The sequence below is a fragment of the Phycodurus eques genome, chromosome 15 (assembly GCF_024500275.1).
Source record: "Phycodurus eques isolate BA_2022a chromosome 15, UOR_Pequ_1.1, whole genome shotgun sequence".
NCBI lineage: Eukaryota > Metazoa > Chordata > Actinopteri > Syngnathiformes > Syngnathidae > Phycodurus > Phycodurus eques.
Genome location: NC_084539.1, coordinates 4,578,583 through 4,595,870, shown reverse-complemented (window position 1 = coordinate 4,595,870; position 17,288 = coordinate 4,578,583). Strand labels below are relative to the sequence as shown.

Genomic DNA, 17,288 nt, shown 5'->3' with positions numbered 1-17,288 from the left:
AAACACGGTGGTGGTAGTGCAATGGTATTGGGCTGCTTACTCCTTCAGGACCTGGACAACTTGCTGTGATTGATGGAGCTATAAATTCTGATTTTGAATAGAAAATCCTGAAGGATAATGGTTCAGTTTGTGACCTCAAGCTCAAGTGCCCTAGGGTTCTGCAGCACGATAACGATCCCAAACACACCAACCAGCAAGTCACCTTCTGAATGGCTTAAAACACAAAATGAAGGTTTTTGAGTGGCCTCGTCTAAGTCCAGACTTGAATCCCATTGAAATGCAGTGGCATTACCTTAAAAAGTCCATTCATGCTGGATTTTTGTTTTGCTGCATTCAAACAATTCTGCAAGGAAGAGTGGGCCAAAATATCTCCACAGAGAAGTGAATGACTCATTGCCAGTTATAGAAAACGCTTGATTTCAGTTGTTGCTGCTGAGGAAGGGCTAACCAGTTATTAGGTTTAGGTGGCCATTACTTTTTCACACAGGGCAAGGTTACTGAATAGTTTTTTTTTTCGTGAATAAACACAATTACCATTTAAAAACAACATTTTAAGTTCACTTGGGTTATACTTGCCTGATATTTAATTTGTTTTATGCAAATAAAGTGTAAAATAGAAAAGTGGAGGAACTATGCAAAAATAAAAGAATTTAAAAAGGGGGCCAATACTTTTTCACGGCACTGTTTATGTTGTCGCTTACTGCTTGTGCTTGCTTAGTATAGTAGTCACACCTACAATGTGTGTAAAGCAACCTTTCACTTGTATTCAGTTCTCCTTGGACTGACAACCACCACTTCTGGCTGCCTTGAAAACAACAGGCTGTTGCCATGGTACCAAGCCTTATATCAGGTTATGCCGTCATTAGCGTTGCATCAGTCTCTTGTGATGGACAAGTGTGAGATGAGTCTGACGTCCACACAGTGCTTTTAGCCAACAAAGCACATCAGGCAGCATATACGGTTTCATTGGCTACAAATAATGTTCGTTTTCACTTTTATGGGAAAAATAATCATGCTAAGCCTGGTTAAATGGTAACTACAGTAGTCAGTCTTTCATGTTGGAAGATGTTTTGTAAAATCATGAGCAAAGCAAGCACTAACATCCTCAGGCTGACAATTCCTGATGTAAAAAGATCCTTCCAATCCTCAACAACAACAACAAAAATCCAATGAAAACAAAGGAAAATAAATAACATGTATCCTGAATTTATTTTCGGTTCAGAAATTATATTCTTGCTCTCAAAACACTAAACCTCTCTTGGTAAAATTGTGAATTAAAAGATAAACAGCTTGAGGCAGTGGACCGTCTCGCTACTGAGACTCAAAGGACATCACGTCTGCTTGTGATAAGCTTTGACAAAATACAGTATGCAGCCTTTAGTGTAATGACTATAAAAAAAGTTTTATTGTTTTGCTCATTTCAGTGTACAGACATCTTATGGTGAGAAACTGCATTGAAATAAAATTTTAAAGCTCTATTAATTCATTTCTATGGCAGTGGGAATTTGCTCCCTATCAATTTTTGACATCTAAGATCTTGTTTTTTATTTATTTTTTCTTCCTGTGCACTGCTGCGATGTCCTTGAGTAGGGTGTTGAACCTCCCCTAACTCAGCCTACTCCGACATTGCCCCCTTGTCTCCTTGCTTATCTGTATGGTTCTCATTCTTTGTATGCTTCATGGAACAAAAACACAAATAAGAGTGAAAACAGAATTTTTGAGCAGAGATAAAATGCAGTTCCCCCCCCCCCAAAAAAAGTATAGATAGCTACATAACTGTTTTTACGTCACCCAAACTAGTTATGTTATTGTTGCAAGAATTTATCAATCTATTTCTAGAAGTTTATGTTTCTTAGTGAGGGGAATGAGCCAAGAATAAGATCCTGGCTTCCCCTCCATATTTACTGATTCTACGAGAGAGGTCATTATTTAAAGAGAAAATAAATGGTGTAAGGGTATCTGTAAATATTATTAAGTAAAATCAGGTTTGTTTGAGAAAGATCTGTTTATTTTTATTGTATTAATATGCCACATTTATTTCCAGCCCACTTTTGAAGACATGTATATGCACCATGTATAAACCATTTAATACTCGAGGTGAGGGCATTAGCTAGTGAGGAGTTCGGACGAGCAGATCTGTACTTCGCGAACTGAATTAATGAAGTCTCTGTGGGTGCCATTTGGATGAGCGCTCCCAATCCCCATTATCATAATAAATAGAGGTCGGAACTCACAGGCACAGCAGCCAACTGCCTGCAATGGACTCGCGAATACACAAGAAAGCAGGAGAGGCAATGGCGAAGGCAATGGTGGGAAGGCGAGGAGGGTTGTGAAGAAATGAACCAAAGATGTGATGAGAGTGTGACGGAGGATGTCTTGATCAGACAGAGAGGGACAATGGTGGAATGAGTCGAGAATCCAAAGAGACAATATGATGCCATACCAAGGTCAGGCAAAATTTATTGAATTAGATGCCCCTCCCCAGTCTCCTCTAATTCACTTCCCACACCCCTCTTTCCTTCAGGTGATCCATGTACAGTCCATGTACAGTGCACATGAGAGCAAAAAATGTATGGTTCTATGTTGATCCTTACTGGGTTGTGGTAGATTTACCACAATTCTGTGTGTGTCTATGTACCATGTGTTCTATCTAAAAAGTAGTAGTAGTAGTTCACATGTATATAATAAATGCATTCAACAGACATCCCAACATGCATTTATCTCAGACTTCTTGAGAGGAAGAAGCCGGGTGCAATTTGTGCTAATGGCCAAAGTGGTCTTGTGGTAGTAAAGTGCACCACATCCTCTCCTCCTTTTTATAGACTTCATCCCCACATCTCGCCCACATACTGAATAGACTCATATGACTGTCATAGCTACAATTGATTCCATTATCATTACGACTTCAGAATTACAGCAAAATGGCACAAATAGCAGCAAAAATAGCACTTCCAAACAGCCCCTTGGCAGAGCCCCAGCTTGTCATGTTCTCATTACTGAACTACAACTTGTACCTTAATTCTCCTTGGTGATGCTGTGAGGCACTGAGAAGTTAAGTAAAACTAGTCATGCCAATCTGGTGAGCTACTGCATGTGTCCTCATCTCTTATTGCCAAGCACAACGCTTGACAGAGATTATATTTTCACATTCAGTCGTTTGTACTGCATGTTAATTGGCACAACTCTGAACGTACTAGAGTTCCCTTAAAGGGTGCAGCATACCTAGTGACATGGCTGAACCCAGCTAAACTGTCGCACAGTGTTCATGGCTTGGAAACCGTTTTCATGAGTGGCCGATCAATATGCCACTGGTTTTGCCGTCATTTAAAATTTCAATCACCAATGCACATCGTCGGAACTTCACAGATTACAGGCAAACACATTTACGGATTTTGAGCGAGCGCGACACTGAGTGGCTGCCGCGTCGCCCCCAAGCCATATAAATACAGTATAAAAACCTTTAAATATTTTGTGTAACAACACTACTTAACTATATTGATCATTTCTAATGTGCCTGTGGATGAAAAAGCGAAGCGTGTGGCCAAAATGTATGCAGGTAGTATGTACTGAGCTGGATACATTCAAATAAATGGAAGTGAGCAAGTCTCTTTTAAAGTAGCCAAGTAATTGCTTTTACTGTATTCTCACCCAAGTCCACTCTCTTTTGCAACCGGCTTCTTCCTTAACAATAATGTATCTTTTTATGGTTCAATAAATGTGATAAAGTACCATATACTGTGTGTACAGCATCAAATGCCTATGTAGGCGAGCTGTTCGGGGCGTTCATATATCCAGTCGCTCAATGTGCTGGGGTGAGTCGAAAACGCAAATTCTTAATTTTTTTTTTGCAAAGGTCCGGTCCAATCTAGTTCGACCGCGTCGCACAATGTGTGGCACTCCCAAGACTTGGGGAATGTTTTAAACATGTTTCGGATTGATTCTAATAGTTTGGCCTTGGCAGAGAGCACTCAATGACATGCAAGTTGAGTTTCTACTTTATGATACTTGTTCTCTTTCTGCTTTTCGTTTAGATTTAACTTTGAGGATGAAACACCAACAACAAACTTCGATACCTTCCCAGCAGCCATCCTCACTGTGTTTCAGGTAAGACATCCCAAATGTAAAGGCAGTAGCACACACACACACACACACACACACACACGCGCGCACACGGTTCATCTTGAAAATGAGAAAATCTTGACTTTATGGAAGTTGTAAGATTATTATCAGTCATGTTAAATTACTGCTCTGTGCACCTTTTTGCCTCCTAACAAGCTCACTTATAATCCCTTAATTAGTCTGTGTTCACAACCCTTTATGCTGCGAACTAATTGAGTTCTGTGCAGTACTCGAACAACCCAAGTGTCATCAGAACTCTCTTGACTCACTCAGATTTTAACTGGGGAGGACTGGAACGCTGTGATGTACCATGGCATCGAGTCACAAGGAGGTGTCCGCCGTGGGATGTTCTCTTCCGTCTACTTCATTGTCCTTACACTTTTTGGAAACTGTATCCTCTTATTAGAAAGAAACGGTGTGCGGTAATGGTCTTAGTTTAAGAAACTATCAGAATCATGTTTATTTGCCAAGTATGTAAAAAAAACACAAGGAATTTGTCTCCGGTATTGGAACCGCTCTAGTACGACAACAGTCAGTCAATTGACAGAGAATACTTTTGAGACATAAAGACATTGAAAAAACAGTCACTGAGCAATAAAAGGTTGCTAGTAATCTGGTAATGTCGGTTTGACAATTCTGCAAAAAGATGCAGCGTCCTCTAGCACCTAGAGCAGTTTGAAATGACTAATAGAGCAATAGTCTGGTGCAATGACCACTGTGCAAAGGGCGTCGAGACTTCAAGAAACGTATGCAGTTTAAAGTGACTAGTAGTGTGATAATCTGGGACAATGTCGATTGTGCAAATGTTGCAGATACTACTCTGAGTCAGCCAATCTAGATAAACAGGAGTTAAGGCCTCTTCACACTGGATTTAGCAACGCGCACGCACCATCGACAAACCTATTCATTGTGGATGCGCTGCGAGGGCTGGAGGACGAAACGTCGTTTTGCGTGAGTCGGTGAGAACACGAGCAATATTTTGGTCTCCCGGGTCCCGGAGTAGCTGCGACTGATCGGTCTCGGCAGTCTCCGCCAGTGAGATTCCTGTCATTGACATAAAAATGAATTCCAAAGTTTATCGAGACATTTTGCAGGAGAACTTAACCCCATCTGTCTGCCAATTGAAGCTCAGTGCAGGATGGTTGATGCAGCAGCACAAAAACCTAAAGAAGAAGTAAGTCAACAACTGGATGGTATCATCCAGAAGAAAACTCTTCTGGAGTGGCTTTAGTCACAGTCTTGATCTCAATCCGACTGGCCTGCTATGGCATGACTTCAAGAGAGCGAGTCACACCAGAAATCTCAAGAAAATTGCTGTGCTGAAGCAGCTTTGCAGAGAGGAATGGCGCAAAACTCCTTCTGACCATTGTGCAGGTCTAAACTGCAACTTCAGGAAATGTTTGGTTGAGGTTACTGCTGCCAAAAAATGTCAACCGCTTCTTAAATCCTAAGGTTTGCATACCTTTTCCACATTGTGTTCTAATACAAACAGAGAAACATGTAATTGTGTGGTATTACCGTATTTTCACGACCATAAGGCGCACGTAAAAGTCTTAAATGTTCTCCCAATACGGACGGGCCTTATAATGCTGCGCGCCTTATGTGTGCACCGAGTTCCAAAATCTGTAAATGTTGTTGTGTGACTTCGATGAGCGCTCCGCTTGACTGACTGGGAGCATTTCCTGCCGACACGCTGCTTATATAGAGGAAAGGAGGACGAGACTGAGGACAGCATGCGGACGTTAAAGGGGGAAGGGTGCGCATGAAAGAGGACGCTAAAGGCACACCCCCAGTAGGTATATAGCGCCGGAATGTGCATTGCGCAAAACAACATCGGTTTGGTCTAAGGACCCTCGAAAATGGCACCTACGAAGAGACACGCATATGAAGCACACTTTAAACTGCAACTATCAGTTACGTGGAGAAACATGGGAATCGAGCAGCCCAGAGAGAATTCAAGATCAACGAATCCATGGTTCGCAAGTGGAGGAAGCAGGAAAACGAGCTTCCCCAAGTCAAGAAGACGAAGCTGAGTTTCCGCGGAAACAAGGCGAGGTGGCCCGAGTTGGAAGACCAACTCGATCAATGGATTAATGAGCAAAGAAAAGCCGGGAGAAGCGTCTCTACAGTCACCATTCGACTGAGTGTAATAACTCGGAACTTGCCATCATTCCGGGAGGCTTGTCGAAGGAACTCCAACCGCTGGACATCGGTGTAAACAGGGTGTTCAAAGTGAAGTTACGAGCGGCGTGGGAGGGATGGATAACAGATGGCGAACACAGCTTTACTAAGAGTAGGAGTTACGCCACAATTTGTGAATGGATTGTGGATGCTTGGGATAACGTGTCTGCTTGCACTGTTGTTCGAGCTTTCGTAAAAGCTGGCATCATTTCTGAGGAGCCGCACGGCAACGAGACCGACTCCGACAATACGAGAGTGTTTGATGGAGAACTTGCCCAGCTGTTCATTTCGTATACAGAAGATGAGGACTTTGTATGATTTGTGGATGAGGATTGATAAAAAAATAACATGAGTACATTGTTAAATACTTCAATAAAGTACAACCGAACTCAGTTTTGCTCCCGTTGCCTTTTTAAAAACATTGTTTTAGCGTGCATGCATGCTACCGTATGTTTTAAGCTAGCGTGTGTTTTACCATGTCTGCGCTCAATAATATGGTGCGCCTTATGCATGTGTTAAATACAGAAATAGACCCCGTAACTGAGACTGCTCCTTTTAATACGGTGCGCCTTATGGTCATGAAATTACGGTAATTTACGAAGACTGTTTTTGTTTATTGTTGTGACATAGCTGAAGATCAGAACACATTTTTGACCAATTTTTGCAGCGATCCAAATTGTTCTGAAGTTTTCACATACATTTTCTTGCGACTGTAGCTGTACTATTTTCAATTGATGTAAAGATTTTCTGCCAGACATCTTTTAAACTTTCCAATCTGGTCAAATTCTTATTAGTCTCCCCTGAATCTTAACTCCTCATTTTACCAAGACATTTTAGACAATCTCATGCATCTAACCTCATGGGAAGAGTTTAGTGCAGCAGGCCGTTTTCTGTTCCAGCATGGCTGTGACCCACTGCGCAAAGCAAGGTCTATACAGGCATAATTAGAGTTTGCTGAGGAAGAACTTGACTGACCTCTTCCCTATCAAGCACCTTTGAGATTAAGAGCCAGGCCCTCTTTAACTAAATGTTCTCTGACTCCACAAATACACTTCTGGATTAATGGACCAATTTACCACAGAGTCTGTCGATTTGCTATAAAGTATATTTCCCCCCAAAAAAATGTCTTGGCACAGATGAAAAAGAGAGCCTTATGATGAGTGTAATATGTAACACAGTAAGTCCATAGTTTCTCCTGAGTCGTGTTGTTCCTCAGACACCCTACTGAATGTCTTTTTGGCCATCGCGGTTGATAATCTTGCAAATGCGCAGGAACTAACTAAGGTGAGTTCAAGTATTCTATTTTAACATATTACATACAAATGCATTGCATAATGCTGAAACTTGGCTGAAGGACGAAGAAGAACAGGAGGAGGCAGCCAATAAGAAGCTTGCTCTGCAGAAGGCTTTGGAGGTGAAGGAAGTCAGTCCCATGTCAGCAGCCAACATCTCAATAGCTGCGTAAGTTTCTGTGCATCCTCTCCCGCTTATATTATCAGTCTCTTGCATAACCCCAATGAAACATTATTTTCTCATTGACTGTGTTGTCATCCTCTTAGCCCATGTAATATTCTGTGTGAGTTTCTGTTTGGATTTACTCTCTTCTTCTTCAACTTTGAGAGTGCTCCTGTGGTTTTGACTGGTTCACTCACCCCTCACTGATCACCTCCTAAAATTACAGGCAATTAAGGAAGCACCCAGTCAGTAGTACCTGCCAATTTGTTGCTTTTTTTCTTTTCTTTTCAACACTATCTTATTTTGTGTACCAGAAAAAAAGCAATTGAAATACTGAACCACAGAAAATAGGAAAAGTGATTGGTTGAACAACACAATGAAATTTATTTTCTTTGTTCAATTCAAGATGTACAGTACTTGCAAAACAAACTTTGCTTATGACATACTGCCATTAAAATGTAACTTTCAGAAGAGGACATTTAGGACATTTCATATACATTTTTATAATATGAAGTTATGCCGTAATGTGTCAGAAGGTTTTCTAGGGAGGATTTCTGTAATGTGAAATATCTGGCCACTGGCTTCATGCACAAAATGGAAAGACCAGGGACAGTACACTACTTTCGAAAAATTGTATGAAACGAGTATTTAAATTGACTACATGCAGACGCAAGACTTACAGTAGTTCTCATATTGCCTTAATTTTTTAAAGTCTGTATTATTGATGAACATAATCATCCATCCATATGGTATTTGAGGCAGTTGTGGAAAAACGTCTGAAAGAACTACATAAAACAAACGCTTGGAAAGTCAGGACATTAATTTTGAATGAGTGAATCACTTTCTATAGGCAACATCAGATGATGTAAATTAGCAGAACTTTTTAAGGTTCTTATCTCAAAGGACTAAGCACATTCTTCTGTTTTTCCTTGGAGTAGTTATTAAAAGGCCTCTCCAAAATTGTCAAAAAAATAAAATAAATAATAATATATATATATATATATATATATATATATATATATATATATCAGGCACTGAACTAACAGTTCACTAGCCACAAAGAACAAAGCAAATCACAAGAGCGCTCAGCTGAACTTCCTTTAGACTGTTTTTGACCACAAATCTGTAGCTAGGCAAACAAACCGTTGAGCAGTTGTTCAGTTCATGAAATAAATAATGAAATAATCTCTGGGGTAGTGACAGAGGCAAAAATGGTATCTATATCTTAAATTTTGATTAATTTATGACAATTTATGCTCACAGATTCAATCTCATACAAAAGACAGTCAGGAGTGTCATTTGATGCCCAGTGGGATGCAACGTGCCAGTCAGTCTCGGACCGTGCTTTTCGAGTTTTATTGTGCAAACAAGTATACATTAAAATATGTGTCTTTATGATTGCATACTCTTTTGCATAATCGTTAACTTCAATAATTGACTAATGGGAGCGAAATCAAATATATATACGTTTTCCCCCAGTATTGTATAAAGTACCTGCGAAAAAGTATTTGAACAGAAAATAACTTAAAGTATAAATAACTTTAATTGTGTTTTTATGTATTTTGTTTATTCTGTGTATTCAGTCTACTTGAGTGTAAATTGTAAAGATGTACAAGTTGGCTAAAGAGAAAAATTAGCTAGCACATATTAACCTGGCCATCACATTAACCTGATGGCTAAACAAGCGAAAAGGAACATTGACATTTTGACTGTACTGGATTAATCTAAATTAATTAAACCCTCAGGTTGGATGTGGATCCAAATATTTCTGTTACTGTAGGTAGGCATAAGCGGCACATTATCCATTAGGTCTAAGAAGAGCCTTTCACTCCAATTTCCCAAAATAATTCATGGTAGTGAGCCCACAGGTGTGAATTAAGTGTTCATTTATATATCCTCTTTGAGTAAAATTACACAATTTGGTTCAATGTCTAAAAAAAGAAACTTTGGTGTACCTTTCTGGAACTTCTGTCATTTTGTTTTAGTCAAGCCAGTTACATTTCTCTGGTGTGTTGCTTTGGCGTAGCAAGGCTCAAAATAATTTGCAATACATTTTCTTTGTGGAGCAGCTTTGCTCATCATTTCGTCATTTGAGGAGCAACCTTCTCATTTTGAGGAGCAATTTTCTGCAGGTTAATCACACATGGAACCAAAGCAAGGGTTTTATCAAACAATAAAAATACGACAATATAATGGAGGAGTTGAACGTAGGGCTGCAGCTCACGAATATTTTAGTACTGGAGTATCCTACTGAAAATTCTGTCAAATAACCCAGTGTTTGGATAAAATATATTTTTGCTTGGTTAAAAAGCAATTATGAATAACTAAGAGAAAATAATTGAACTAATTGGTTTCTTTTATATATAGAAATAATTAAGTTTGTATTTATTAAATTCACATTGTGCAAATAGAATGCATTAATAATAAAAAACTTAAGCAGCTAACATTTTAGCATTTTGTGACATATTAATACATTAGGTTCATGGCTGTGCATTTATGAGCCCGGACCAGCTGACTAGGAATAAGACCTTCTTTGTGCTACTGCAAGTTTTGGAAGTGTCCACTTTGTCTTCACCAAAACGTATCAAAGATGTTCAGGGGAAATGTATCAGTGTAGAAGTATACATGCTACTGAGGAAATGTAGTGGAGAGAAAATGAAAATTGCCAGAAATATAAATAACGGAGTATTGTACACATACGTGAAAAAACTTCTTTAGTACAGTAACAAAGTATTTGTTCTCCTTTCCATTACAAGATAATTTTCTCTTGTACCATATCAAATCCCTGAATTGATCATTGATATTACAAACACACACATGCACGCCCACACGTACAGGTCATTGTACGTATTGAAAAAGAGTGTCTCATATCAAGCAATGTAACATGCACCCTGGCAGGCTATACCTACATTAGATAAAGTGATGTTGTTTGGCCCACAGCGTCTCCTTAATTGCCATCTGCCTCACAAAGAAATGGGTCTGCTCAACTGGAGTAAACACTGGTTAGCTGCCTTATCTCATCCTTATCCCCTGTCATCACTATTATTTTCCTGTGCATTAGCATCCAGTATTCTCCAAATGTTTGAAAGTGAATAGTGTGGTGACACATTGGTGAGCTGGCTCATAAGCAACTGCTTTTGTTTGAAATGTACTGTTTTTGTGTGCAAACTCGGGGTTTCATGGCATGGCATTTTCTTAACGAAATTCGATAAAAATTCCAATCAGCAACTTTTCCAACCACTCAAATTGGTTATGTTACAAATTAAAATCGAAAATGTATTTGGAATGAAACTCCTGACTGGTTTTCAGGTTCAGTTTCTGCTTTTATAAAAATGTCTGCTTACAAATTAGTATGGTGTTTGCCAAGTAGTTGCACAGATTTGTCCTTTTGAGTAAATTAGAAGGGAACAGGTGGACACATTGAGGTTCCACCTTTGCCCTTCATATTTGTGTCTCATTTTTCTTTTGTTTTTTTTGTTCTGCATGTACAGTTTTGTAAAGCAAAATCGAGATGCACTCTCTCGCAGGTCGTCCATCAACAGCATTCAGTCACTGTGAGTTATCACTCTCTGTTACAATATTCCCCTCCTTGTATCCTCTTCTTTCTCTTCCACATTTAGACTTAATTACTTAATTATTATATAATTAGTTTACTCCTCCTCTTCTCTTGGCTCCCAAAATTAGAATTGTTGTCTGTCTTGTCCTTAATGTTGGTAAAATATTGTGTTATTAGAATACATCATACGGAGCATAAACCTACAACAAATGCATGTCCCTTGCAAATTACACATCCTTTTCCAACAGTATAAATTGTATACCAAACATACATTAAAAAAAAATGTTTTATGTTTAAAACAAACTTTAATGAAGTACAACACTGTTTCCAGTAAAGCCAAATAGCCTAATCAGTGCTGTTTGTCTAAACATAACAATAGTTGTGTAGTGTCTGAATGTATTACGGTTCAAAAATAAGGTCAGGGAAGCTAGGTCACATCTTTTTGTCACAACACAAAGCATTTTCATTTACATGCTTTGTGGGGTCTTTTAAATGTATATCACACCAAAAAAAATCTTTTATCCCTTTAGTTTCTTTTTCTCTGTCACTTTCCTCTCTGGCAAATGCAGCCTGTGTCTGTTTCTTACGTGTGTGCGTGTGGAAACCTATCCTGTGCCCTTGTGTCCTCTGTCTGTCTGTCTGTCTGTCTGTCCGTCTGTCTGTCTGTGTGTCTTCTGTCTGCCTCTTAGGAGTTATAGTCTCTACTCTTCCCCTGCCCGACAAATCTTAAGGTACAGGTGACCAGGTGGAACAAACTTAACAAACCAATAAAGTACCATGTGATACACACAGTAGCCACAGTTTCTTTGGTTAGATGGAAATAAGAATACATAAAAAAATAAAATAAAATCACGATATAAAAAGTCATCTATTTGTGTCTTCGCTCATGTTATTCCCACCCATGTCGGATACAGCATGCCATGTCTGCAAAGGTTGACATACCTATAACAAATGATTGAAAGATACTGTAGTTGCAGTTAACATTGGCAGCTTTCATGTTCCCAAAACAGAATCACAATGGGTAGAAGAGAAAACAAAGCAACCAAGACAGTACTAGATAAAATAAGTTTAGCATTCCTTCAGAGTACTTTGGTATCTTCCTGTTGCCCAGGAAAATATATTATTATACACTTGTTATAGAAAATAAATAAATAAAAAGTATATATATATATATATATATATATATATATATATTGGGTGATTGAAAAGTAACTCCCTATTTTAAAATACTTATAATTTATTCATACGTTGTAATATTTTTCTATTTTTTTTTAGCGTATGTTCCATGATTGAAGGAGATAGTCTATTCTACCAAACCAACGACTTTGGTTACGAGAAGTTATGTCTTCCATCCCACAAGAGTTCCGAGTGAAATCAGTTAATGCGGTTCCCAGGCGGCTTGAGAAACTGGTGGCTAATGCTTGCGCCCATATCGAATTTTAAATAAAACTCCATGCGATACACTTTCTTCTCATGTTAATTTCTTGTAAGAATTATAGTTCAGAAATAAATTACAAGTACTTAAAAATAGGGAGTTACTTTTCAATTACCCTGTATATATACAGTATATATATATATATATATATATATATATATAAATATAAATCATTTCATACTTAAGTTCGCGTTGCAGCATTATTTGATGTGAGGCTATTAAATCTACTTACCATATTTTCACGACCATAGGGCGCACCATATTAAAAGGCACAAGCTCAGTTACGGGGTCTATTTCTGTATTGAACACATACATAAAGTGCACCGTACTATTGGGCGCAGGCATGATAAAACATACGCTATCTAAAAACATGCGGTAGCATGCATGCACGCTAAAACAATGTTTTTAAAAAGGCAGCGGGAGTAAAACTGAGTTCGGTTGTACTTTATTGACGTATTTAACAACGTATATTATATATATTTTTTTATCAATCCTCATCCACAAATCCATCAAAGTCCTCATCTTCTGTATCCGAAATGAACAGCTGGCGAAGTTCTCCAACAAACACGCCGGATTCCCTCTCGTCATTGTCGGAGTCAGTCTCGTTGCCGGGGGGCTGTTCACCAATGATGCTGGCTTTCGCGAAAGCTCAGACAACAGTCAAAGCAGACACGTTAGCCCAAGCGTCCACAATCCATTCACACATGGTGGCGTAACTCGCCCGGCATTTCCTCCTAGACTTATTAAAGCTGTGTTTGCCATCTGTCATCCATCGGTCCTACGCCAGCTTTTCCTTGTAATCCGCTGGAGGTTGCTGCGCCACGGTAGTCCTTGCCCGGATGGATAAATGGCACCGTTTCATAAAACGAAAGCACCAAGACGGACCTCCTTGAAAATGTTCGATTTTCATTTCTTCTGCAAGCATTATTGCCCTCAGTCGAATGGTGAATGAAGAGATGCTTCTCCCGGCTGTTCTTTGCTCATTAATCCATTGCTCGGGCCACCCCGCCTTGTTTCCGTGGAAACTCAGCTTCGTCTTCTTGACTTGGCGAAGCTCGTTTTCCTGCGTCCTCCACTGGCGAACCATGGATTCGTTGATCTTGAATTCTCTCGCGGCTGCTTGATTCCCATGTTCCTCCGCGTAACTGGCAGCTTGCAGTTTAAACTGTGCTTCGTAAGCGTGTTTCTTCGTAGGTGCCATTTTCAGGGGGGTCCAAACCGATGTTGTTTTGCACAACTCACACCCCGGCCACTGGGGGCGTGGCTTTAGCGTCCTCCTTCACACATCCTTCCCCCTTTATGTCCGCGTGCTGTCCTCAGCATCCGCTTTTCCTCTGTATAAGCAGCATGTCGGCAGGAAATGCTCCCGGTCAGTCAAGCAATCAAAAAAAAAAAAGAAGTCAAGCGTAGCGCTCATCATACAACAACATTTATAGATGTTGGAACTCAGTGCACACATATGGCGCGCCGCATTATAAGGCGCCCCGTCCATCTTGGAGAAAATTTAAGAAATTTTAAGTGTGCCTTATGGTGCTGACGGTAAGTCTAACTTCAGTAATCAGTCTTCAAAGACAATGCAACATTCTTTTTTTAATAGGAGGGGATCTGTCAAATATAAATTGAAGGAAATTGATATTTTCACTCTACAACAGCATATGTAGAAAGGGAACACTTGCATCAAGCATTTGTCTTCTCTGAATAGGATTATAGATTAGCTAATTTGTTTGATGGGGCCTGGCAAATTCCACATCAATATTTGATTAACTGTATTCTATTTGCGTTCCCATGGCTCTCAATAGAGTAAGAATTGTTGATTCTCTCCCAGTTGGAAAGCCTTGACTTTACTGTGAAAGTTACAGACATTCTTACATCGTTCAGGGTGTGCGTGGACATTCTCCTCTACAAAAAGCCAAACAGTATATAGTGCACTATTTTTCAACCAACACAATTTGAAGCACAACCCAATGGATTTATTTTAACTGTGTTTGTTTTAACTCTGAACTGTTTTAACTTTAAACTCATAAAAATCTCAACTTGAATCACTTAGACCACATTAAGTATGACCCTCAGGCAATAAATTTAATTATTGTACTAGGCTGTGGCTCTTTCTGGGCAGGAGAAATATCTGACAGAGAGTGCTATGTTTTGATTAATACACATTGTTTGCTAAAGAAAGGGATATTCCAAATTGCTGGTGAACGTGGAAAAGTCAGCCATTCTCTGTGATAAAACTAAATAAATAATAGAGGTGTGTTCATGACTTTGTCACGTACGTGGTTAGGGCGAGGGCGAGTAACGCAAGGCAAGAACATGGTGGACCCAATTGCAGGGAAGCAGGGAGGCAAGGCAGGAGTGCGGGAGTCTCAAAATAATATTTAATCTTCAAAAAGAGCAAACAAGGATATTGGATAAAGCAAAACTAAACAAAGTCCCACAACAGATAACAACCAAACGAAAGTAACAAAGAAACACTTGAATGTCTAAAACTGGAAACAAACTATGACCTGTGAGTAAGACGTGGAACGAGATAGGGAGAATGACACCTGACAATGACATGTGACAACGACAACTGGCGACTATGACATGGCAAAGACGTGACAACGACAATGAACCGACAAGAACTGAAAGAAACCAGGGAACTAAATACAAACAGATAGACGAGACAACGAGGAACACCTGGACAAGACACAAGTGGCTGGAGAGAGCTGATTGGTCGACACAAAGTAGACGAGAACAGGTGGACACAACAACTTAATGAGCACACGACAAACATGGAACACAGGAAAACATGGAACAAAACTAAACACAACCCAAACCAAAACACAGACCATGACAGACTTTGGCATCCTGGGTACATGCACATATACTCTAGGTTGGTGCATTGTGTGCTCTCATTTCATTTCATTCTGGTTTTATGTATAGCATTTTCTGCACAGCCTAAACCTTTAGCAGTGCTGTGTTTACATTTCTGCATATTTCACAAGGACAGTTCTTGAAAACTATCATGACTGACGTTTGTGCTCTGCATCACAGATCATTTTGTGACATGTTTGTTTGTTTGGTTTGTTAAAGTGCCTGTAAAGGGACCAGAAAAATGTCTTGTAAATGTGACACAGCACAGAGAAGAGTATTGTTAAGAAGTGTCACTTGCGTCATTGGGCTAGTTTTTAGCCTCACCCAAAGAATCCAGACAACTGATATGGTGAAAAACAGTTTAACGCTATAGTTAAACAATTCAGTATTAAATTGTTCTCAGTCTTTGCACGTTTTCAGCAATTAACCCTCAAACATGTTTAATGTATTTAGACACCTGTTCCCCACCCCCACGCCTACCACCACACAAAAATTACTTTACAAGCACTTTAAGGGCCTAATAAAAAGTACTTGATACTGATTGCGAATTTAACATCAACATTAGAAGATGGCCTGGCTGTGTGTAAACTGTTGGGGATCAAAATCTGTCCAAAAGCCATGTATTTAAAAGTATAGTAAAAACACCATGTTAATTGTAATGTTTCCATGTGGGATTTTTATGCATCTAGCAAGGAGCAGCAACGAGCAGCCAAGACCATGTCAGTATGGGAGCAGAGGACCAACCAACTGAGGAGACACAACATGAGAGGGAGCAGCGAGGCTTTGTTTAATGAGCTTGACCCAGAGGAGCGCCTACGACTGTCCTCCGTTCTCAATCTCCATCCCGACATGAAGACTCACCTGGACAGGCCCCTTGTGGTGGAGTCCAAGAATAGCGACCTTCCTAACAGACCTCCTGAGGAAGGACAGCAAGACAGCACAGGAGACAACTTCCATTCGCACACCAGGAAGCACCACCGCCATCGGGACAGGAACGGTGAGGGCAGGGATGGAGGTGATGGCCGTGCAACGAGGCATCACACCCATCACAGCCGGAGCAAAGATCACAATAGCAACGGGGCTCAGACTAAAGAGAGGAGAGGGGAGAGTAGCCACAGTCGAGATGAGGGGCAGAGACGCAGGCGGCATCATCCCACAGGCTCTCCTGAAGAGGAGCTCTCTGATGTACGAGGGGGAGGAGAAGAAAGAGGGCATCGCCATCACCACTCACATCGTACACCAAAAGAGGGAAATGGGACATTAGCGAATGGTGCCCATGGAGAGCGCAGGGGCCGGGGAAGAGGAGGGGAAAGTAATGGAGAAAGAAAAGGACGTTGCTCTCGAATGGTCAGAGCGCAGTCGACTCTGGATGGAGATGAAAGCAAAAAGTGCAAGAAAGGTCATAGGTAAGCTCTTCTTTCTGTTTACATGTTCAGAGATACATTTTTCTGAGAAATCAGATCTCATTTCATGAACACGTCAGTTCAGTACGACGTGTGTCACAGATTATTGTCTCGTCATGCAGCTGCCACACAGCTGCCACGTGTGTCCATGACAGCGTTATGATTCATGTGAAATCGTAAAAATGTCACTGGATACATCAGGGCCACTCTGCACCGGTTTGCCCAGTATCCCCAGAAATGCATTTTGTACCAAAGAAATCTCAATTTGCGGAATATATTGGAGGTA

At 40.1% G+C, this 17,288-nt stretch overlaps 1 protein-coding gene across 6 annotated transcripts in view; it reads left to right on the top strand.

Annotated features, from left to right (window-relative positions):
• cacna1bb (calcium channel, voltage-dependent, N type, alpha 1B subunit, b) overlaps positions 1–17,288 on the top strand; it is a 186,498-nt gene that overhangs the window by 117,732 nt on the left and 51,478 nt on the right. For all 6 annotated transcript variants that reach the window (XM_061699497.1, XM_061699498.1, XM_061699496.1 and 3 more), the window contains 6 exons: positions 4,032–4,104; positions 4,393–4,510; positions 7,517–7,584; positions 7,655–7,761; positions 11,247–11,309; positions 16,289–17,005. In XM_061699497.1, coding sequence (XP_061555481.1) covers positions 4,032–4,104; positions 4,393–4,510; positions 7,517–7,584; positions 7,655–7,761; positions 11,247–11,309; positions 16,289–17,005 — 1,146 coding nt within the window. The remainder of the gene's footprint in view (positions 1–4,031; positions 4,105–4,392; positions 4,511–7,516; positions 7,585–7,654; positions 7,762–11,246; positions 11,310–16,288; positions 17,006–17,288) is intronic.